This window comes from Schistocerca americana, chromosome 6, assembly GCF_021461395.2.
Source record: "Schistocerca americana isolate TAMUIC-IGC-003095 chromosome 6, iqSchAmer2.1, whole genome shotgun sequence".
In the NCBI taxonomy this organism is placed as follows: Eukaryota; Metazoa; Arthropoda; class Insecta; order Orthoptera; family Acrididae; genus Schistocerca; species Schistocerca americana.
The window spans coordinates 462,025,906-462,048,912 of record NC_060124.1 but is presented as its reverse complement, the minus strand read 5'-3'; the positions used below and the strand labels follow the sequence as shown (position 1 = coordinate 462,048,912).

The 23,007-nt window shown below is 40.0% G+C and overlaps 1 protein-coding gene across 1 annotated transcript; it reads right to left on the bottom strand.

The window, feature by feature from the left end:
• Positions 1-3,278: 3,278 nt before the first annotated feature.
• On the bottom strand, positions 3,279-21,179 carry LOC124620210 (immunoglobulin G-binding protein A-like). Its single transcript, XM_047146878.1, has 2 exons — positions 20,317-21,179; positions 3,279-3,327 (listed from the first exon to the last, which is right to left on the bottom strand). The coding sequence occupies exons 1-2, from the start codon at positions 21,177-21,179 to the stop codon at positions 3,279-3,281; spliced, it is 912 nt and encodes a 303-aa protein (XP_047002834.1).
• Positions 21,180-23,007: the final 1,828 nt, after the last annotated feature.

The window sequence follows — 23,007 nt, the reverse complement described above, 5'->3', positions numbered from 1 at the left end:
CTTTGTCTCAGTATCTCTTGTTCTGTATCGTCTGTGATCTCTTCTGTTCCTTGTTTTTATTCTCTGTGGGTGTTCTTTGTCTTTGAAAAAAGGGACCGATGACCATGGCAGTCTGGTCCCTTTAATCCCCCAAACCAACCAACCAACCAACCATTTTTTTAGTTATTGTGTGGTAACGCATTTTGAGATTTGGAAGTATTTCATTGATATTTGTTATGAAAAGAGTATTTTCAAACGATATTATCGTCGTATTGTGTATCCTTGTCTCTGTAGTTTGTCTGATATGTTCTTTGCCACTATCCAGTGAGTCAGTAATTAGTGCCTTGTAATCTGCAAAAGCTTGACTGTCTACGCTGATTTTACTTGGGATTCTTCTTAGTTCAAGACCCTTAGTGACGACGCATGCCTCCATTCTCTCATAGCGCTCTCTAACGCACATTTAAAAATTAACTGCGGTAAACCATCTCTCTGTCTTACACTTGATTGTATGTCTGAAGGTTTTGAAAGTTCCCTCTTAAATTTTCCTTGTTGTTTTTTTATTTCTTAAAGTTCCGTTAAATATTTCTGTTGTTTTACTGTCGAGTCTAAATTCTAATATAATCTTGATTAGTGCATTTCTCTCAATTGCGCCCTGTGCCTTCGTAAAATCCACAAGAATCATCACGTATTTTAAATTTTTCATTTGCCTCATTCCTTTTATCTTCTCTAGACGTAATACCTGCTCTGCAAACGACCTTCCCTTCCTATATACCACTTGACGCTCTCGTAACTTTGTGTCGGGTATTCCATCAGCTCCTTTTAAAAGTGCCATGGACAAGATATTCTACGTCAGTAGCAAGAGGAAGACACCTCTGCAATAGTTAGAATCAGTTTTCTTTTCATTTTTATGTAGTGACTGTATTAATGCCTTCGTCCATTTCATGGTAAGCTGTTTATTAAAATTTCATTAATGATTTCTGTTAGGCATAGAATAATGTTATCAGTAGTGTTTTTCTTTAAATTAGCAACTATATTGTTTGGTCACGACGTTTCGTTATCTATTACTTGATCTTAAGATTGCCTAAAATGTTGGTAGCTTCAAGTCTGATTGCATTTGTATTACGCTATCAAAATGAATTTCTCCTTTTGGTGGATCGCAATTGTGTAGTTCTTTGAAGTAGTCTGCAAGTAACCTGCAGTTCTCAGTGTCAGTAAATATACAATTTTCTGTATTTATGTATCTATGAACTCTAGACTTCGTGATGTGAACTTCATTAAACAGCTTTTCAATGTTTTATAAAAGTTAGTTTTATTGTTCAGCTCAAAGTGTGACTCAGTCGACGTTAGCTTATCTTTTATATATTTTACTGTGATCTTTTTGAGACCCTATAAAGCATGTTTTCTTGCTTCTATATAATTTTTCCTATTCCTCTTACCTTTACTTGCGTTCCAGACATTCAGCTTCTTGTCTCTTGGTAGTTACCTCATCACTATCATAATATCACCAAGTAAGTTTCCATTTCTTTTTAAAAGGGATAATTTTTTCTGCAGTGTCAATAATGTCTTTTTTCAGTTGTGCCCAAACTTAAGGTATTATTTTTCCCAACTTCATTTAGTAATAATCTTCTCTATGTAACATCTGTATCCAAATACTTAAATACTCAACTTAAAAAATTTAAAATATCGTGCTCTCAGTACTTCGGCCTAACCTTAATACCAACTAGCTACTGAAAGTGTGGCAAGATTTCATGTTACTCCGGTGTAGTTTACGGAGACAATAGAGCTAGGTTTATAGAGAGACAGTATTTACTGAACTGCACTGCATTTAACCTGTGTTTTATTTTAGTTTGGTTAATTACTTACAATCACGGTGAATGTGTTTACGAAGCGTAGAATATAAGCATGCACTTAAAGTCTGGGGAAGAGCTTTCCCATATGCTTGTCGTCGCCTCCTCTCACTGCATCATAATTGTTTATCCGATGCCCATTCGCTGGTTTCAGGGAGACTTGGCTTCTTACAGCAATACAACGCAGCTCCATCCTTTCATGAGCTACTTTACAATTATTTTGGGCTCAATTCCAATCAGCACAGATCCGAGCAGCGTCCCTCTCATCCGCGAGCATGCCGATTAACGACCATAAATGCCTGATGGGGAGTTGGGTTTAAAGGCAATCACAAGGCTACCAGGTGTTGCTTTGTGCTGTTCGTGTACCACACTAATAAAGGCATACCCCAACCACAAAAAAGGACTATCCTGTATAGCAAGGTGGCTATGACGGAAACAAATCAAAGATGCTCCCAAGTAGTAATTCACACGTTCCGCAGAGGAATGGTTCCGGTAATGTGGTGCCAGTGGTACTGTGGGCCACCACCACTTAAAAACAGAAACTGTGAAAGGCATCAGACGTAAACTCCCCTGCATTATGGGAAATGAAAGCACATGAAGACGATAGATCCCAACTACCCCTGACAAACAGCTCATTTACTCCTGCTAGGTAATATTGCTGGTAGGTATCAAGCAGCAGAAGCGTGTAAATGCATACACACACCCGACGACGTACCAGCTACCCTCTTTGGGAATTTCTGACTTACTCATTGACCACTAGCAGCGTATTTTATGCACAATTGCTAATAGCGCAATTCTACACCACAGTATCAATGACTTAATCTGTTACTCCATCCCCATTTGAAATGAAATTCGCTCCAATCTAAATCCGCGTTCTGAAAAAGCCCGGATGACAGACCACTGGTGTTTCATTATAATACTTAATTGCTAAGGGAAAACAAACAGCCCACAGTACGACATCACCACATCGGATCCCGCCACTACAATACTTTTCCCTTCAAACAATAGGCTTAACTGTCTTCCCCTTCCTTACCCTATACTTAACTGGACTTTACTCATGGTCTACACGATACTGCACCAAAATATCTTTAAAGAGAAGTAGAAAACCACTAATAGTAACACAGTTTTGATTACATGATTCTTCTGATGAGCTCATTCCCAGGAAGCCTTCATTAATGTGTTCATCCACCTCTTAGTTAAACTTACAACTCAAGTCGACGGCCACGACATTTTCAGTGTCACAATTATGCGTAACTCAAACTATAGATTCACCCCCTAAGCCCTTGGTTTAGCTAGTACTCAAATGTGTGCCCGGTAGCGGATTTCTAAGATAGATGGTTGATGTTCCAGACGTAATTTAAACTACCTGAGAGCAAACAAAACTGCCATCACCTCCAGCCCGCATGTGGAATATTTACCTCAGGTGGATGGAGGTTATGCGAGACATACGCACTAGGCTCTCTTGCGGCCACCAGTTGCAGCAAAAGGATGGAAGCGCCTCCTGAAATAGAGGCGTCAGTTTGAACACTAAATTCCTTGCTAAAGTGTACCATGACTAATATGAGTGTGTTCACTAGGGTTTCCTATAAAGCCTCAACGGCTGCTTTTTAGAAAGGACCCCACTCATTTTCTTCGTTTCTTCGGAAGCTACTTTCAAGGTGCTGCTAGATGTGCCAAATTAGAAATAAATTTACCCAAGTTGTATATCATCCCACGAAATAGGAAACTGCTTCTACATATTTGAGTATCCAGCACGAATAAGTAGCCCGTATCCGACTCTGATGTATTCTAATACCTTGATTACAAACAGTATGGCTTATGAATGATAGTTCAGGCTGAGCAAACTCAACTTTTGAACGTTTAACCGTAAACCTGCACCTACACAACCGCTGAAGCACCTCCCTAGAGTGGTGTATATATTGCTGTAATAGCTCAGTGAAGGTCATCAAATCATTAGGATAATAACAGACTCCCTCAAATTTGCTATCAGGAAAAACCCTATAAAACTTAGTCTTAAACATGGCTACGTAGTTCAGTGACCGTTTACAAATTAAAGTTAAAGCAATGACAGCCATCGATCACAAAATTTAAGTCTTTCGACCAGGTGTCAACACTTCTACGAGTTCCTTCATCAGAAATTAAATCTAGTTTTAATTTTATAAGTGACGTGTAAGTACTGCTTCTTTTTGTACTGTTAATTAGTTTTCAGTCTTCAAACTGTATTACTTAGCTTTTACTTAAACAAAAAGTTCCCATGTTTGCTGTTGTCAAATAACAATTTGCCTCATAGTACTAAACACTGTTCATCTTAACATCCAGCTGTCTATATTTTAAATGCTAAGTAGCCTACTTATATTTACGGCTGCTAGATGGCATTATTGGTGTAATCTTCACCTGCGCGCACTTGCTAGCGCGGTCGCCTCAGTCTGTTGCTAACTGTGGCTTTAGAAGTATGAGCACCCCATAGTAGCTCGCCTTCCATGTATTCTTTTTAAATTTTTGTGACTAAAGCCTCTCTCGCTTGATATTTATCTTATACGTGACATGTAAGTACAGCTTCTTTCTTGTACTGTTAGTCAGCACTTACGTTTTTATATAAAAGATTTTTCCCATAAATTTGTGATTATCTTATAGGCCAAGTTAAATTTTTAATTTCTGATGAAGTCACTCATAGAAGAGTTAAAAACTAGTCAAAAGACTTAAATTTTGTGACCTAGGGCTGTAATTGATTTAACTTTAACCTATAAAACGCATTGGACAGCACAGTTACGCGTATAGACAACCTGAATGGCACACTATTATTTTCACACAATGACCAATACATTGTGAAGGCAGTGACTGGCGTAGACTCCTCAGCCGGAGGAATGTGATAGTAGGCTTGACTTAGGACAAACGTGATAAAGACTTTTGTCCATTGGAACCATGAGGAGCGCAAGTGCAAAATGGGGAGGGATGTAGATAGAGGAATCAGTTTCATATTCTCAGCCTGATAAACAACAAGCGGTCTCACGCCGCCCTGTAGTTTATACGTCACAAATGTAGGAGAAGTGTGGGGATTTGGATGGAATAACAAATCCCCCAGGAAACATCTCATCTGTAGTCGTCATTAACTGTCTCATTCTAGGTGCAGAGAGTTTGTGAGGCATCCCCCATACAAGTATATAAAACTAAATTAGCGGACGACCCTTTGTCCCTTGAACCTCACATAATCCGTCAGTAAGCACATCCCTGAATTATGGACACAAATCCGCAATCAGTTCCCTCTGTCTGCTGGTATATGTTTAAAGTCATAAGCCGGAACATCGGTATCGACTGAGTCAGTAACTGACTTCCTTTTCATCACATGTATACAAAACTGAAGTACTTTCTTGCGTGAAAACTCTGTCTGCACTGGGGAAGTAAACCAAACTTCCGGATGAAGTCAGAACCTATAACAGCCGACACCGACAGAATTTTGCCACCTCAACTCGGAATCCCTATGTTAAATCACCAATTCGAGCTTTAACTTTAATAGTTCACCAACTCCGAGTTATCTCTGCTGTACTGGCCTGCATACAAAGCTCAACCTTACCTGACATTTCCGCGAGTTTATACCACTCATCACAAGTGGAGGCCCGTTCTTCAGTGATCAGTGAAAAAGAATTTACGACATCGAGAAAGGCACTATATGTAAATGTGTGAAGCGGACTCGGCCACTAGGAATGGCAATAATCCTGCAAAATGGCATTTGTGATCCCCTTAATATACCGTCAGCTATCGCTAGAGGTTTCCTGGCTTTTACAGTCCCTTGCTATGTGTTCACACATTACACACTTAAACATTTTGTCATTGAAGCATGCCTCCTCCGGCTTCATTTATTATCTGAAGTTTTCTATTAACTATAACCATAACGTTCCTCCCATTTTTTGGTGAGCATACTTTACAGCCTGCATACGAAGCAGTAAATCTTCTAACTGACATAAGCTTTATGGTTAGTCACAAAACAGGACTCCAAAGTGGTCACTAGTCGCTCCCTTTCAAAGATATTTTCAACTGTTTGACCTTCGCTAGAACCCAAACACAAGCTTCAAGCGATGTCTTCGATTCTCTTAATGGACTATTCTAGCTGTACGGCTGCATGGTCTCGCAGTGGTGTGAATTCATAAAATCTTCCTGGGCTTTCAGATGCGTGCGGTTACTTCAAATGTATTGCCTTATTTGGACTGGAACAGAGCACCAGTGACGTCACAGTTAGCAACGCGGCTATTTAATGGCGAGGCCACGGCTACGCATCAGTGATTTATAACTGCTGGTTAGCTCACGTCCAGCGTGGGCGTGCAGATTATTTAAAACGAATTAGCTCCCAGAACTCATTAATGATCATTTGCACTGCATGGCTTCTGACAAAGCCTGTTGGAACCTCCGATCTACCTAGGGACTCAAACTGTTAAAAATCTTCAGTGATTCATTCGCATAATTCACCTAAATCCTTCAGTTCCAAAATAATAATAGTAATAATAATAATAATAATAATAATAGTAATATTATTAAAACAAAGAACAACACGCATCAATTACACAATTACAGGAAAACGAAATCTTAAGACAGCCACCAGAACAAGCACAAACAGAACACGAAGTGATACACATGTCACATATAGAAGAAAATTTTCACCTGACACATATAGAATACAAAGACACAAATACAGACATTTGACAATTCTTGCACAGACCACCAAATAACCCACAAGTCGAAACAACAATAACAGCTATCAAAACAATCTTACAAAACAAAATAAATAAAAATGTGACAATGGAAGAGTTACAACTACTGGTTTATATAGGAGCACTCAATACGCATAATATACACACTAGGCAGAGATCAGAACCAACCAATACACAGAAGAAACCCACAATTTATAAGAAATGAAGTATCAGACAAAAAAAGGAAGAAGGTTAGTTAAAATCTCACAACAAGAACCGATAGAGCAATTAGATGAAAAGAAGCAGAAATTACAAGCATTGGACAAACGACTTAAAAGATACAAAAAATGTGAAAAAAGAAGGAAACAAAACCAAACATTCAACACAAAACAAAATAAATTTTACCATACAATAGATAACATACACATTAAATTATACAATCCACCAAACATAACAGACATGGAACACTTCTGGAGCAACATATGGTCAAACACAGTACAACATAACAGACATGCACGGTGGATACAAGCAGAAACAGACACATACAAGATGATTCCACAAATGCCTGAAGTGATAATTTTGCAACATGAAGTCACCCGAGCAATTAATTCTACACACAATTGGAAAGCCCCTGGAAAAGATAAATGATAATTAAGTCTCATGCTGGACGCACCGCCGTACTAGGCAAGGTCCTAGAGGAGGTGGTTTGCCATTGTCTTCCTCCGACCGCAATCGGGACGAATGATAATGAAGAAGACGACACAACAACACCCAGTCATCTCAAGGCAGGTGAAAATCCCTGAGGAGTCAAGGAGTATATTGCTCCCTCCTATGTATATCTCGCGAAGAGACCATGAGGATAAAATCAGACAGATCAGAGCCCACACAGAGGCATACCGACAATCCTTCTTTACACCAACAATACGAGACTGGAATAGAAGGGAGAACCGATAGAGGTACTCAATGTACCCTCCGCCACACACCGTCAGGTAGCTTGCGGAATATGGATGTAGATGTAGATGTAGATGTAGACCCCGCCGGGAATCGAACGCGGGACCCCGTGCTCGAGAAGCCAGAACGCTACCGCGAGACCACGAGCTGCGGCCCTGGAAAAGATAAAATAGCAAATTTCTGGCCAAAGAAGTTCACCTCAACAAATTCACATCTAACTAAATTATTTAACAGTTACATTGCAGACCCGTAGACAGTCCCTGATACATTACACAAGGAATAACTTATCTGAAACCTAAAGGTCAAGCAGACACAGCAAACCCAGCTAAATATCGCCCTATAGCATGCCCACCAACAATATACAAAATATTAACTTCAGTCATTACACAGAAATTAATGACACATGCAACAAAGAACAAAATTATAAATGAAGAACAAAAAGGCTGCTGCAAAGAGCACAAGGATGTAAAGAGCAACTGATAATAGATGCAGAGGGGACATATCAAGCTAAAACTAAACAAAGGTCGCTGCACTATGCAAACATTGATTACCAAAAAGCTTTTGATAGAGTACCCCCCTCATGGTTACTACAAATATTAGAAATATACAAAGTAGATAATAAACTGATACAGTTCCTAAACATAGTAATGAAAAATTGGAAAACCACATTTAATAGCCAAACAAATTCAAATAATATCCCATCACAGCCAATACAGATTAAGCGTGGAATATACCAAGGAGACTCATTAAGTCCTTTCTGGTTCTTTCTTGCTCTGAATCCATTATCCAACATGCTAAATAATACAAATTAAGGGTGTAATATTACTGGAACATACCAACACAGAATCACACATTTGCTATACATGGATGATCTAAAGCTACTGGCAGCAATTACTAAAGATAACAGAAGTATACAGCAATGATATAAATATGTCTTTTGGAACAGACAAATGTAAGAAAAATAGCATAGTCAAGGAAAAACACACTAAACAAGAAGATTACATATTGGATAACTACAGCGACCGCATAGAAGTGATGGAAAAAACAGGTGCCTATAAATATCTAGGATACAGACAAAAATAGGAATGGATAATACAAATATTAAAGAAGAACTAAAAGAAAAATATAGACAAAGACTAACAAAAATACTGAAAACAGAATTGGCAGCAAGAAACAAGACAAAATCTATAAATACTTATGCTATACCAATATTGACCTACTCATTTGGAGTAATGAAATGGAGTAACACAGACATAGAAGCACTGAATACACTTACACGATCGCAGTGCCACAAATATATAATATATCCCATACATTCAGCAACAGAAAGATTCACATTAAGCAGAAAGGAAGGAGGAAGGGGATTTATCGACATAAAAAACCTACATTATGTCCAGGTAGACAATTTAAGAAAATTCTTTGTAGAACGAGCAGAAACTAACAAAATTCACCAAGGAATCACTCATATAAATACATCGGCTAAACCATTGCAATTTCATAACCACCCTACAACCCTTTAGATCACATAACATCAACAGATACAAAGAAAGTATATTGGAAAAAGAAAACACTACATGGCAAGCACCCGTATCATCTAACACAGCCACACATCAATCAAGACGCATCCAACACATGGCTAAGAAAAGGCAACATATACAGTGAGATGGAAGGATTCATGATTGCAATACAGGATCAAACAATAAACACCAGATATTACAGCAAGCATATTGTTAATGATCCCAATACCAGAACAGATAAATGCAGACTTTGCAAACAACAAATAGAAACAGTAGATCACATCACAAGTGGATGTACATTACCAGGAAATACAGAACACACCAGAAAACATAACAGTGTAGCAAAAATAACACATCAATAACTTGCCATACAACATAAAGTAATAGAAAAACACGTTCCCACATACAAGTATGCACCACAAAATATACTGGTGAATGATAATTACAAATTATATTGGAACAGAACCATTGTAACAGATAAAACAACACCACATAACAAACCTGACATCATAATCACCAATAAAAAGAAGAAATTAACACAACTAATCGAAATATCCATACCAGATACAACAAATATACAGAAGATAACATGTGGAAAAATTGAAAAATTACATCCAACTCGCTGAGGAGGTCAAGGACATGTGGCATCAGAATAAAGTTGATTTTATATCAATTATACTATTAATTACAGGAGTCAGACCACACAATATCGACCAGTACATCAACGAAATACAGCTACATCCAAACGTATATATACAACTACAGAAATCTGTAATTATTGATAGATGTTAAATTACCCGAAAGTTCCTAAATGCAATGTAACATTTACCGTACAGTTAAAAGGAAGTCACGATTGATCAAGGTCTGCGTCACTTTCCATTTTTAACCAGACATAATGTCTGAGAAGGGAAAGAAATATTAACAGTAATAATAAGCCATCTGCACTTCCTTGGTAGCGTCACCGACAATCCACCGTCACGCACATAGCTATGGGGTGATGTACTTGCCAGTCACATCAGCCACAGCTATAGCGTGGAACACATGACGAGTTTCCTCTCGTATGCGTTAACTTCAGAGTGTGCTTAATTTCACCTTGGGCAACTTCCACACTTGAGCTAATACACCCTGGGTCCGTACCAGCAAATTGCCAAGCGATTCCGACGGTGATTAACACAGAGGGTCAGACAGTCTGACACTGCAGAAATCCGGAACCCTGATGTCAGAATGAATAATGCGGGCTCTAATTCTATTACCTTGAGTGTGGCTTAGATTCTGTACTCTCTTCAAAGTTAATGAACCACCTCTACTAAGACAATCTTAATGGTGGGGATGGCGTCACACATCCCTGCTTCCTGCAAGTGTGGCAGGACCATGGGAAGTGCACCAACATTACAGGGACGGCTACCACCTTGGATACACAGCCCGACATGGGATTGCCAATAATCTTTAATATGTTAAGTGAGCTCTCCTCGTCACACCTCTTCGTCACTGGGCACCCCCCTGCCTTCCATGTTGCAACAGTGCAGTAACAAGGAATTTACGGTATATGAAAGTCTAAATAGCCTGTATTAAACAGCAAAATAATTACTGCTTCCCCATGACCAAATAATTTTTTTAGTGCCGCACACACCTCGCCACTCTCTAAGCACGTGCTGCTACCACAGTATAGTGAAAGAAGATCTAGGCTGAGGTGTATGTGGTACTTCCACCAAAAAATTTTACACGTTTGTTTCAAAACCTACCATTAAAGGAAAACAACAACAACAACAACAACAACAACATTCAACTCCACAACTTTCTCGGCAATTAAAAAGGGTACTACAACAATTGATGAAAGACTTTATAACAGAATAAAATCAAGAAGAAAAATTTATAAATACCCAACTATACGTGAATGCAAAATACTGCTGTGACATGAATGACATTAAGCCTCAACTGGACAAAAAATTTTCTTTAATATAAACAGCGCTCGCCATTTATGAACACAGCTTATAAAACTTACTATAATTTTGAATAAAATTTCTGCCATTTGACTGTCAAGATCGTTGACGTTATTGTAGAGTCGTGATTTTGGGCTTTGGCCATTTTTGAGTACCACAATATTGCAAGTGATCAGACTGTTATTAACAAAGTCATCTTGAAAAAATCTTACACCTTTCTATATAATGCAGGTGTAAAAGAAAACAGGTATAATACACTTTGACGATGAGGTTGTTTGTGAAAGTTCGATGATGCCCAACATTGAAACTTCCTGGCAGATTAAAACTGTGTGCCCGACCGAGACTCGAACTCGGGACCTTTGCCTTTCGCGGGCAAGTGCTCTACCATCTGAGCTACCGAAGCACGACTCACGCCCGGTACTCACAGCTTTACCTCTACCAGTACCTCGTCTCCTACCTTCCAAACTTTACAGAAGCTCTCCTGCGAACCTTGCAGAACTAGCACTCCTGAAAGAAAGGATATTGCGGAGACATGGTGTTTTGTAGTCACATTGAAGCCAGTTCAGCTATTGCACCTAGCTACAAGGTTTCTGAATTCGATGTTGTTGTTTGCTCCTGTAGTCAAGTTACAGTGATGTAATCCTGTTGTCTATAGCATTAGTCAGTTACTGCTGAGGATTATTGGTAGAATATTTTATTAGTTTTATTCATTTATTAGACTGTTTTATTATGATTCTCTGAAAGCGACATTCTTTGGGCAGAAATGTTGAAGTTTGTGACATGTATATTGTTATTCTTAGTTGATTTCCACTTGTGCGTCACAGGGACTAATTAAATAAGAGTTGTACCTATTATAATTGTTTACGATAAATTCTATATTTTTTATTGATTGTTGTGTGACGCCACTCCTTTCATCAGAAAGATTGGTGGGCAAAATAGTGTTGATTTCTTATTAGTGTGAATAATTTCTTTTGCATAATTGTATATAGTGTTAAATTTGTGTGGTACAATAAATACTGTCGTAAACTAAGCTCATCTCTGCGCAAGCGTCAGCACTAAATTCGACTCCATCCAAAACCTGTGCTTCAATAGGCAGACGAGAATGCTTATGCGTTGTGCCGAGACGGTGCTTGCAGCTTTAGCTATAGCTGTCGAGAAACTCTCTTGCTTTCCTCCTTGGAGTTCCAGACATGACTCCCAGAAAGCCACCAAGCGCTGTGTGGCCGTGCAAGGCGTTCGAGGAATCTATTCGAGACGCGGCCCGTGGGAACAATGGATCTGTGTTGTCCAAGCGACTTCGACAGGTGTTGTGCAGACTATTGCAGTTGACAGAAGTGTAGGAGACTCTTAGAGCCAGAAATAATGCAACATTTTTTGTAAAGTGAGATGCCTACTCTGTTCAGATGACTAGATTACAATCTAGGACTTTGCGTTCTGTAAACAGGTTTAAAGGTTTCTTTTGCTCTTGAAGAAGGTAGGCAGGCCATATTGGAAATACTAGGTGGAGTACGATTGGTGGCCACAGTGATCGCTGATAATTTCTTTTATGTCTCAGTCAGCAGTGCTGGGCAGTAGGATGGATTGGTGATACTGCAGTAGGGAGTGTAACGTTCCCACAGGTGTAGACGGGCCCCAAGACATGTGCTAGTTCGCTGTTTGTTTCTTGACGTGGCTGTTTTACTTTTCCTCAGTTATTCTAAGAGCAGAGTGTTTCTCGGCTGCTACCCTGGAGACCTGGAGAGGAAAAAGGGAGACGTTTCCATGTACTTCACTTGAAAAATCTTTTGTGACCTTCTGAAGTGTTTCCCTAAATTACTTTCACAAATTGTCATGTTTGGTGTTTTCCACTGTTGTGATATTGTGAAGTTTTTAGCGTTTGTTTTCCATCGTCTGGTGGTGGCTGGATTTCCGACGGGGAGGGAACCTGTGATGGTAAGTACAATTTTGCTGCCTGTTCGTCTTCCTACCCACGTAGCGCTTAGTGGTTAGATCACTGGACTCGCATTCGGGAGGACGACGGTTCAAACCCGTCTCTAGCCATCTTCATTTAGATTTCCCCTGATTTCCCTAAACCGCAGCAGGAAAATGGCGGGATGACTCCTTCGAAACGGCAAGGCCGATTTCCTTTCCCATCCTTACCTGATTCGAGATTTTGCTCCGTCTCTTATGATGTTTTGTCGACGGGGCGTTAAGCACTAACCTCTTCCTCCTTTTCCTCCCCCTCCTCTGCTCTGGCGATCGTGGTATGGCCAGTGATCGTGGTTGGTGTTGTTTCAGCCTCATCAGCGCTGCTCAGAACCTAGCTAGGGTGGACCGACATGGAAGGAGTTAATCAGCAGCACCGAGTGGTAGTGAAATCATTTGGATTGTAGCGCCGCCACCACAGTTTGTCAGGATTATGATTTCTGCGCTGCTTTTCAGTTAGTGCCCCTTTGTGTGTCACAGGGGCATAGGCAAGTCTGGGTCTTACTTGTATTGGGTTTCAGGTGATTTTTATCGTAATAGTTGGTGAGATTTTCCAGGTTCTCAGCTAGTATATCCTCAATAGCCTTGTAGTGTAATGCCTGAACTGCTGTTGCCCGATCATCTGCATAAATGAAAAATCTTGACCGGAGACTAATAGGCTGCGCATTTGCATAAGAGACTGACTTGCGAAGCCCATTTTTTGTAGACGCCATCTGCTCTTGTGAGCCTGTAACTCAACAAAATATCTTCTGTTAAATAGAAGTGAACCAATTTGAGTACAGCAGTGAGTTGAGGGCTTCTTCTTCTTTTTTTTTTTTTTTTGAGATATCTGAGATTGATAGCATTATATGCTACCGTCAAATCTATAAACACCACCCCTGTGGCTAGTGCAACAGAGAGATTGGCCGATAACACTTAGGATCTTATGGGTCCTTACCAGGCTTAAGAAATACAATTACTTTTGTCTGCTTCCATATTTTAGGGATACGTCCAGTTGCCCAACAGCAGTTCATAAACTCCAACAGCTACAATTTAGAGCGAACACCAAGATGTATCAGCTGTTCGTTTTTCAAATCATCTATACCTGGTGTTCCCAATATTTAAACTTTTGATTGCTTCGTTCAGTTCTGATGATGTAAATGTGTGAGCGAGTGTTTCATTTATTTGTTCCTGGGATGCATTTAGTTTTCTCGTATACCCTTTGCTCAGGCTATTTGATTTGCTGTAATGCCAAAACAGCCAGGTGTACCTGCACATATACTACCTTTTTGAGCAGTCTCTACACTTTTCGACTATTGTGGGTCATGTTAATGATTTCTACAGTGTGTTGCCACTTCTGTCTTCTATTTTCAATCATTGTTGTTATGACTTCTTCGCCCGACTCCATTGTTTCTGGGGAGGTCACAATACATTTCGTATTTCTCTTTTGCCTCTTCGCTGTAGCCTGGAATGTACGATTTTCTACATCCTCTCGGTGTACTCTGTCGCGCACAGTATTTTAAAGCCATAGCAAACTCACTGTAGGTTTCTGGTAGAGTTTGAAGAAATAAAAGTTTGTTGTCCACTCCTTTTCAGGAAGCTTCCCAGTTAGCTATTTGGAAAGTAAACCTATTTCGAATGAGAAACACTGTTGGTTGTATCACTGGGTTGATTTTGCAGAGTACTGGCCGGTGCTGGGACTTTGGCATGGAATTCAGTATGAACTTTTGGCTTACGTGAGCAAGAGTATTGTTAGTGAAACATAGATTTGGATTATAGCCTCTTTTCCATCTGCCGCTGTTGAATGGTGGAGGCTGTTTTGGATCGTGGATTAAATGGAGCTTCTTGTTTTTAGCCCACTGTTCCAATAGTTCCCATCTTCTTTAGTTTGTGTACGTCCCCAAGTCACATTGCGACTGTTGAAGTCTCTCATTATTATGTCTGATATATCCTTGTTCTTCGCCAGGGATGTAACTGATCTGATATGGTATGTTGGGCGGCTTATATACAGAGTGGATGTTTGTTACCCATACCTACATAGTCTATGTCTACGCTATTCTGGTCATTAGTTCTGCCTTGTGTGATTTTGAGATAGTGCTTGACGAAAATTGCACTTCCGTAGTGGTTAGTGGGAATCTCTTTGATTAGCTGCCTTGTGGAGTGTGGTCCTCTGTGCGTTCCCTGGAGGCACAGAACATCGCACCTATAATCCTTGCACATATTTGAAATAAGATCTTGTTTTGCATATGACAGTCCTTCTGTGTTAAATGAGAAACTTGCCAGTGTTGGCTCTCAAAGGAGCCTTTTGTGATCTCTCATTTTCCGCGCTCTCATGAGGTTTGTAGTCACTGGGTAGAAAGATTAGCCAGCAAGATGCCGTTGCCCAGGGGACGTCCAAATGGAAATTTCTCACACTTCTTGGAGGCTCTTTCTCTGTCCCCCAGCAGACTACAACTTTAATATCCCAAACAGAATATTTATGTAGTATTTAACAAAGTATGAATTCAATACAATAGTTTTGGAAAATGATTTACCAAGCAGTTCAAGACACAGCTGAAAACAACAGTTAGCGAAATGTTAGTATTTGGTGCTTGCCTGTGTGTCAAACTATCGATTATATCGTATTAGTTTGTAGGTTAATCTATCCAACTTTTATTTAAGTTACTAGCCATTCCAGAAAGGACCAAAGCAGAGAGATACTTTGAAATGAGGATAGTACTTACGTCTCAAATACTTTCCAACTCACATACTTGGCCCTATATTGCGTTGAAAACTTTTGTCTTGCTTCATCATAATTTGTTCCTTCCCTTTGTTTTCGTTCCTTTCTCCGTCTGAACCTTCAGTTTTCATAAAATGCAAGAGAGGTGTTGTGAAACTTATGTTTCACTTTATCTTGGTTCAGCATTTGTTAAAGTCTACTTGGCTATCCCTGAGCGCGACGAGACAATTCTCACGACCACGGTATTTCAAAGTAATAATTAGTCGATCTGCGATAATTTACAGTCAGTGGTAATGTTTCAGAGGATCAAAAACCGTTGTTAGAGTAGCATTTGAACTTGATTATGACATTTATGCCATTCATTGCTGTGTACCATATACATCGATGCCTTTACAGAATAGTGTCAGTATAGGGGGGTGTGGAATATAGTCTGCGGAGGTTGGCTGGCGCGTGAGGTGGGGACAATTGGCAGACGACGGTTGGAGTGGGACCAGATGTACGCTGTGAATGTAAACACATGAGGCGCTGCATGACCGCGGGTATAATGCGGTGGCAATGGATGTTTACCCTTTCGGCCGAGCAGTGCCGCTAGCGGCAGCCGAGGCTGGGAACTGCGTTCTTGTGACTCTTAAGTTTGAATTATGGATTCTTGAGCAGACGCGCTGTGGACTCGTTCACGAATGCGATTTCTGCTTACTGACGGAGCTGTGTTATAGTCAGTGTCTAATAACTCAGCGTTCACCAGGTAACATTTTTGTGTACACTGAATATAGAAGGAGCGTATGCTTCAGTGGCATTTTACGAATTATTAATTTGTTTTGCTGTTGTAATATGTTCATAATTGTAGCGAGCAGATATGTTGTTTTCGTATGTGTGTAGCGATGATACTGTGTGGGACAGAGCACTTATTGTAGTACTGTTCAGCTTTTTTCTTATGTGTAACTCGTGTCGTAAGTTTCAGACATAAACGGCATCAAGTTTCTGAACCATCAGAACCTTGGGTGGCACAAAGGAATGGTTTTTCTCATTGTACACTGGGGGCTATTTATCTGTCGTGGCTACCGCTATCTCAAAAGGTGAATGTTCGTTTGCTATTTACTATTAATTTATTGTATATGTTTAGGCTGGTTCTTAGTATGTTTTGGGGTAAGCCACTAGCCGATTTGTGTGAGTGACATGTGTTACCATGGGGGGCTGTGTTATCATACGTAGGCACCACACAATCATGATTATTTAATGTGTTCACTGTCCATGTCATTACTTGTTTGTGTTGAGGCACAGTTTCTTTCACAAGACTTATTAACTTTTTGTTGCGCCTCATTCATTTCAATGGATGGAACGCCACAAATTTGTTTATCTTGTGTTGCGCTCACCTACTGAATACTGTCTATATCAGAAGCAGTAATCCATTACTGTATGCCTGTAACCAATACTGTTGTTACTTATAGTATTGGGACACTTACTTTTGTCAAGCTGAAAACTGACTGTTGGTCGCTGCTGTTAATAAGGTGGTGTTGTTGTAGCGGTCTTCAGTACTCAGATTGATTTCATGTAGCTCTCCATTCTACTCTATTCTATGCAGACTTCACCTCCAAATAGCTACTGTTAATTGCATCTTTCTTATCTGCTTAGTGTATTCATATCTTGGTCACACTCTAACATTTTGCCCTCCACGCATCCCTCCAATATCAAATTGGAGATCCCTTGGTGTCTCAGAATGTATCCTATCAACCGATCGCTTCTTTAAGTCAAGTTGTGCCACAAATTCCTCTTATACCAAATATTATTCAGTGCTTCCTCATTAGTTACGTAATCTACCCATCTAATCTTCAGCATTCTGATGTAACACCACATTTCTAAAGCTTCTATTCTCTTCTTGTCTAATCTGTTTATCGTCCATGTTTCACTTCCAAACGTGGTCACACTCCATGCAAATACTTTCAGACAGGACTACCTAACACTTAAATCTATACACGATATTCTCTTCCTTAGAAACGCATTCCTTGTGTTAGCCAGTCTACATTATGTATCCTATCTACTTCGACCATCATCAGTTATTTTGCTTCCAAAATAGCAAACCTAATGTATTATTTTAAGTGTCTCATTTCCTAATCTAATGCCCTCAGCATCAGCTGACGTAATTCGACTGCACTCCATTATCTTTGTTTAGCTTTTGTTGGTACTCATTTTATATCCTCCTTTGAAAACACTGTTCTTCCAGGTACTTTGCCGGTCTCTCACAAAATTACAATGCATCAACAAATGTCAAAGTTTTAATTCCTTCTCCATGGATCTTAATTCCTGATTTTTCTTCAGTTTCCTTTATTACTTGCTCAATATGCAAATTGAATAATATGGGGGATAAGCTACACCTCAGTTTCACTCTTCCTTCTCAACCAATGCTTCCCTTTCATGCCCTTCGACTCTTATAACTGCCATCTGGTTTCTGTACAAATTGTAAATAGCCTCTCGCTCACTGTTGCTTGGTTGGTTTGTGTGATTAAAGGGACGAGACTGCTATGGTCATCGGTCCCTCGCTCTCTGTATTTTAACCCTGCCACCCTCGGAATTTTAAAGAAAGTATTCCAATCAACATTGTCAAAAGCTTTCTTTAAGTGCACAAATGCTAGAATCGTAGGTTTGCATTTCCTTAACTTTTATTCTTAGATACTTCGTACGGCCAGTATTTCCTCACGTGTTCCAACATTGCTACGGAATCGAAACTGATCATCCCCAAGGTTGGCTTCTATCAGTTTTTCCATTCGTCTGTAAAGAATCAAAGTTAATATTTTGCAGCCGTGATTTATTAAACTGATAGTTTGGTAATTTCCACACCTGCCGCCACCTTCCTTCTTTGGGATTGGAATTATTATATTCTTCTTGAAGTCGGAGTGTATTTCGCCGGTCTCATACATCTCGCTCACCAGACGGAAGGGTTTTGTCAGTGCTGGCTCTCCCAAGGCTATCAGTAGTAAGAATGGAATGTTGTCTACTACCGGGCTCTTGTTTTGACTTACCTCTTCCAGTGCTACATCAAATTCTTCATGCAGTATTATATGCCCATTTAATCTTCATATACGTCTTCAAGTACATCGCCCTTGCATATACCATCTACATATCCCTTCCACCTTTCTGGTTTCCTTCTTTTACTTAGAACTGCTTTCCCATCTGAACTCCTGGTTTTCATCCAGGTGGGCCTCTATTCTCCAAACGTCTCTTTTAAGTTTCCTGTAGGCAGTATCTGTGTTATCCTTAGTAATATATATGCCTCTACAACGTTACATTTGACCTCTAGCTTGACTTGCTTAGTCATTTTGCTCTTTCTGTCGAGGTAATTTTTCTGTCGTTTGTATTCGTTTGCACCTGCTTCATTTACTGCATTTTAATTTTCTCCTTTCGTCAACGAAATTCAATATCTCTTCTGTTACTCAAGGATGTCTACTGACCTCCCTCTTTTTACTGCTTGATCCTCTACTAGCCAACCGCAGTGGCCAGTTGCAGGTTAGAAACCTGCTTCGGGCATGGAGGTGTGTGATGTTCTTAGAGTAGTTAGGTTTCAGTAGTTCTACGTTCTAGGGGACTGATGACCTCAGATGTTAAGTCCCATAGCGCTCAGAGCCGTTTGAACCATTTTTGATCCTCTACTACCTTCACTATTCCATTTCTCAAAGCTATCCATTCTTCTCCGACTGTGTTTCTTTTCCTGTACTTGTCAATCGTTCCCTAATACTCCCCCTGAAAGTCCCCACAACCTCTGGTTATCCAGGTCTCAAATCCACAAACTCCTACCTTTTTCCAGTTTTTCGGTTTCAATATCCAATTCATAACTATTAATTGTACTCAGCGTCCACATCTGCCCCTGGAAATGTCTTAAAATTTAAAACCTTGTTCGTATATGACTGTCTTACATTATATGATCTATCTAAAAGATTCCAGTGTCTCCATGTCCCTTCCACGTATGCAAACTTCTGTCATGATTCTTAAACCAAGTGTTAGCTATGACTGAGATACGCTCTGTGCAAAATTCTGCCAGGCGGCCTCCTCTTTCATTCCCCACCCTCACTCCACATTCACGTACTACTTTTCCATCTCTTCCTTGTTCTAATATCGAATTCCAAGAACAGCCAACTTTGTGCGTCATGATTTATGAACGTAAGTTTATTTTATTAATTTGGCACTCCACAGCTGCAATACGTTTAATAAAAGATGTAGATAGCTTTATCATCAGCAGCTGTCAGAAGGTTTACTAAATTACCTTGTTTTCGGCCAAAAAGTGAACATAGTCCTGGCACTGCATTTATAGCATTTCATTCTCTGCCATTATGTCTCATATATATAAACACTTAAGTCTTGTTATTATACATATCACTAATACACATTTCCTGTCTGGAGACATAACTTAGAGAGACTCTGACAGTAGTTGATGGTGAAGCTGTATCAATATGTATCTCTGAAACCTAATGAGTACTACATGCATTACTAACATAATATACTGGACTGTGTCCTTATTCTTTAACGTCTCCAAGAACTGGAAATGCTGATGCAAATACTATCTTAACCAGATATTATTTATTTTCCTGTTTTGGGCTTGTTTTTGGTTGTTTTTGCTTGTTTAGGGCTCGTTTTTTTGTTTTGGGTTGTTTTTGGTTGTTTTTGCTTGTTGTTGCTTGACTTGGCACGTTTGTCTGGCATGTTTGTTTGGCTTGTTTCTCTGGCTCGTTTATGTCTGGCTCGTACATGTCTGGCTCGTACATGTCTGGCTCGTACATGTCTGGCTCGTACATGTCTGGCTCGTACATGTCTGGCTCGTACATGTCTGGCTCGTACATGTCTGGCTCGTACATGTCTGGCTCGTACATGTCTGGCTCGTACATGTCTGGCTCGTACATGTCTGGCTCGTACATGTCTGGCTCGTACATGTCTGGCTCGTTGTTTGTCTGGCTCGTTGTTTGTCTGGCTCGTTGTTTGTCTGGCTCGTTGTTTGTCTGGCTCGTTGTTTGTCTGGCTCGTTGTTTGTCTGGCTCGTTGTTTGTCTGGCTCGTTGTTTGTCTGGCTCGTTGTTTGTCTGGCTCGTTGTTTGTCTGGCTCGTTGTTTGTCTGGCTCGTTGTTTGTCTGGCTCGTTGTTTGCCTGGCTCGTTGTTTGCCTGGCTCGTTGTTTGCCTGGCTCGTTGTTTGCCTGGCTCGTTGTTTGCCTGGCTCGTTGTTTGCCTGGCTCGTTGTTTGCCTGGCTCGTTGTTTGCCTGGCTCGTTGTTTGCCTGGCTCGTTGTTTGCCTGGCTCGTTGTTTGCCTGGCTCGTTGTTTGCCTGGCTCGTTTTTCTTGTCTGGCTCGCATTTTCTTGTCTGGCTCGCATTTTCTTGTCTGGCTCGCATTTTCTTGTCTGGCTCGCATTTTCTTGTCTGGCTCGCATTTTCTTGTCTGGCTCGCATTTTCTTGTCTGGCTCGCATTTTCTTGTCTGGCTCGCATTTTCTTGTCTGGCTCGCATTTTCTTGTCTGGCTCGCATTTTCTTGTCTGGCTCGCATTTTCTTGTCTGGCCCGCATTTTCTTGTCTGGCCCGCTTTTTCTTGTCTGGCCCGCATTTTCTTGTCTGGCCCGCATTTTCTTGCCTGGCTCGCATTTTCTTGTCTGGCTCGCATTTTCTTGTCTGGCTCGCATTTTCTTGTCTGGCTCGCATTTTCTTGTCTGGCTCGCATTTTCTTGTCTGGCTCGCATTTTCTTGTCTGGCTCGCATTTTCTTGTCTGGCTCGCATTTTCTTGTCTGGCTCGCATTTTATTGTCTGGCTCGCATTTTCTTGTCTGGCTCGCATTTTTTTGTCTGGCTCGCATTTTTTTGTCTGGCTCGCTATTTTTTTGTCTGGCTCGCTATTTTTTTGTCTGGCTCGCTATTTTTTTGTCCGGCTCGCTATTTTTTTGTCCGGCTCGCTATTTTTTTGTCCGGCTCGCTATTTTTTGGTCCGGCTCGCTATTTTTTGGTCCGGGTCGCTATTTTTTTGTCCGGGTCGCTATTTTTTGTCCGGGTCGCTTTTTTTTGTCCGGCTCGCTTTTTTTTGTCCGGCTCGCTTTTTTTTGGTTTGCTATTTTTTTGTCTCGCTATTTTTATGGCTCGCTTATTTGGCTCACTTTTTTGTTTGGCTCGCTTTTTTTGCTGTTTTTTTTGGCTCGTTTTTTTTTGCTTGTTTTGCTTGTATGTCACCATTTTTGGTAGAATCCAAGAAAAACATGAGGACAATTTATGCAGTATAGTAGTAGTGTAACTGACTTTCCAGTAAATACATCTTTAAAAGTGAATACCATTTACTGAATATGAGAATTATGTTTAACACATACTCCTATATGGTTTGCAAACTACTGCTATTTTCTACAATAAAACATTGCTCAGAATTTACTTAAAATTTTGTTTATTGCCAAAAATTTCATAATAAACTTTTTAGATTGTTCACTTGTACTTTAGTAAACTGGGCCCAACATAACAGGCTGTGATGTGGCGTTATCTCCGAAATGTGACTGCTGAGAATTTCTCTCGAAGTGTGCCAATATGAAGTTCAGGACACCTACACCTCACTTCATGTCGCCAAATAATTCAAACATCTTGAAACTGCCGACCCGCCACCGATCTCACCCTGGGTTCTGCGTCCTTCAAGAATTTCGAGATCAATGGGATGAAGCTTGATTTCAAGCTTCGAGTGTTCACCAATTTGTGAACCTACGAAAGAAGACAAACAGTATTGTAATAATGATATAATTTGATAAACGTGTTATTTAGTACTAACAAATTACATTGTTGGAATATAATATTAAAAATGTTCTGTTGCATGAGCTACATTGTCATTTTGTTACTTAATGCAGAAATGAGAGATCGGTACTACGTAACATTAACAGTACAGATTTGTAACAGTGAGAATTTTATTTGGTCTCTCAAAAAAACAGACTGATTTGTAAGAGTGTTTCCTTACTCCTCTCATGCCCCTTAGTCAGCCTGTGTAATATGTTGGATAAGGTGGCACTTCTAGTGTAAGTGCTGCATCCTACAGCAAAAAATTTAAGTCAATAATTTATTTTCTTTATTGTAATGTCGAAATACTGTCTCCGGCACCCGAAAATCAATCGCATCAGTATGTCGAAATACAGTACTTCCATTCAACCGTCACATCTTAACATTTCTATGAAGGCCTTCCTGAGCTGAGTTTGATGGTTTGTAATTTTACAATGTGGTAATGAGTGTGTTAGTGATACAAAACAAGTATTGTATAGGTTATAGGTACGTATCCAACGCTAATTAAAACATATGTTTGACATACTTACATCATTAATGCTGCTGGCAATTAAGAACCGAACTTGCCAATACGGATCTACCGCATATTTATAGAACACTGGAAGAAGGTGCCAGTATACATCATCAGATAGTTTCTTAGATTTAAACAAGGCG

Excerpts from the sequence above, each read along its gene's own strand:
- LOC124620210 (XM_047146878.1), bottom strand. The coding sequence starts at position 21,179 with ATGCGGGCCAGACAAGAAAATGCGGGCCAGACAAGAAAAAGCGGGCCA. Across the intron at positions 3,328-20,316 it reads GACATGTACGAGCCAGACAT|GAGGCGCTTCCATCCTTTTG; the intron begins GTACGAGCCAGA and ends CCTCTATTTCAG.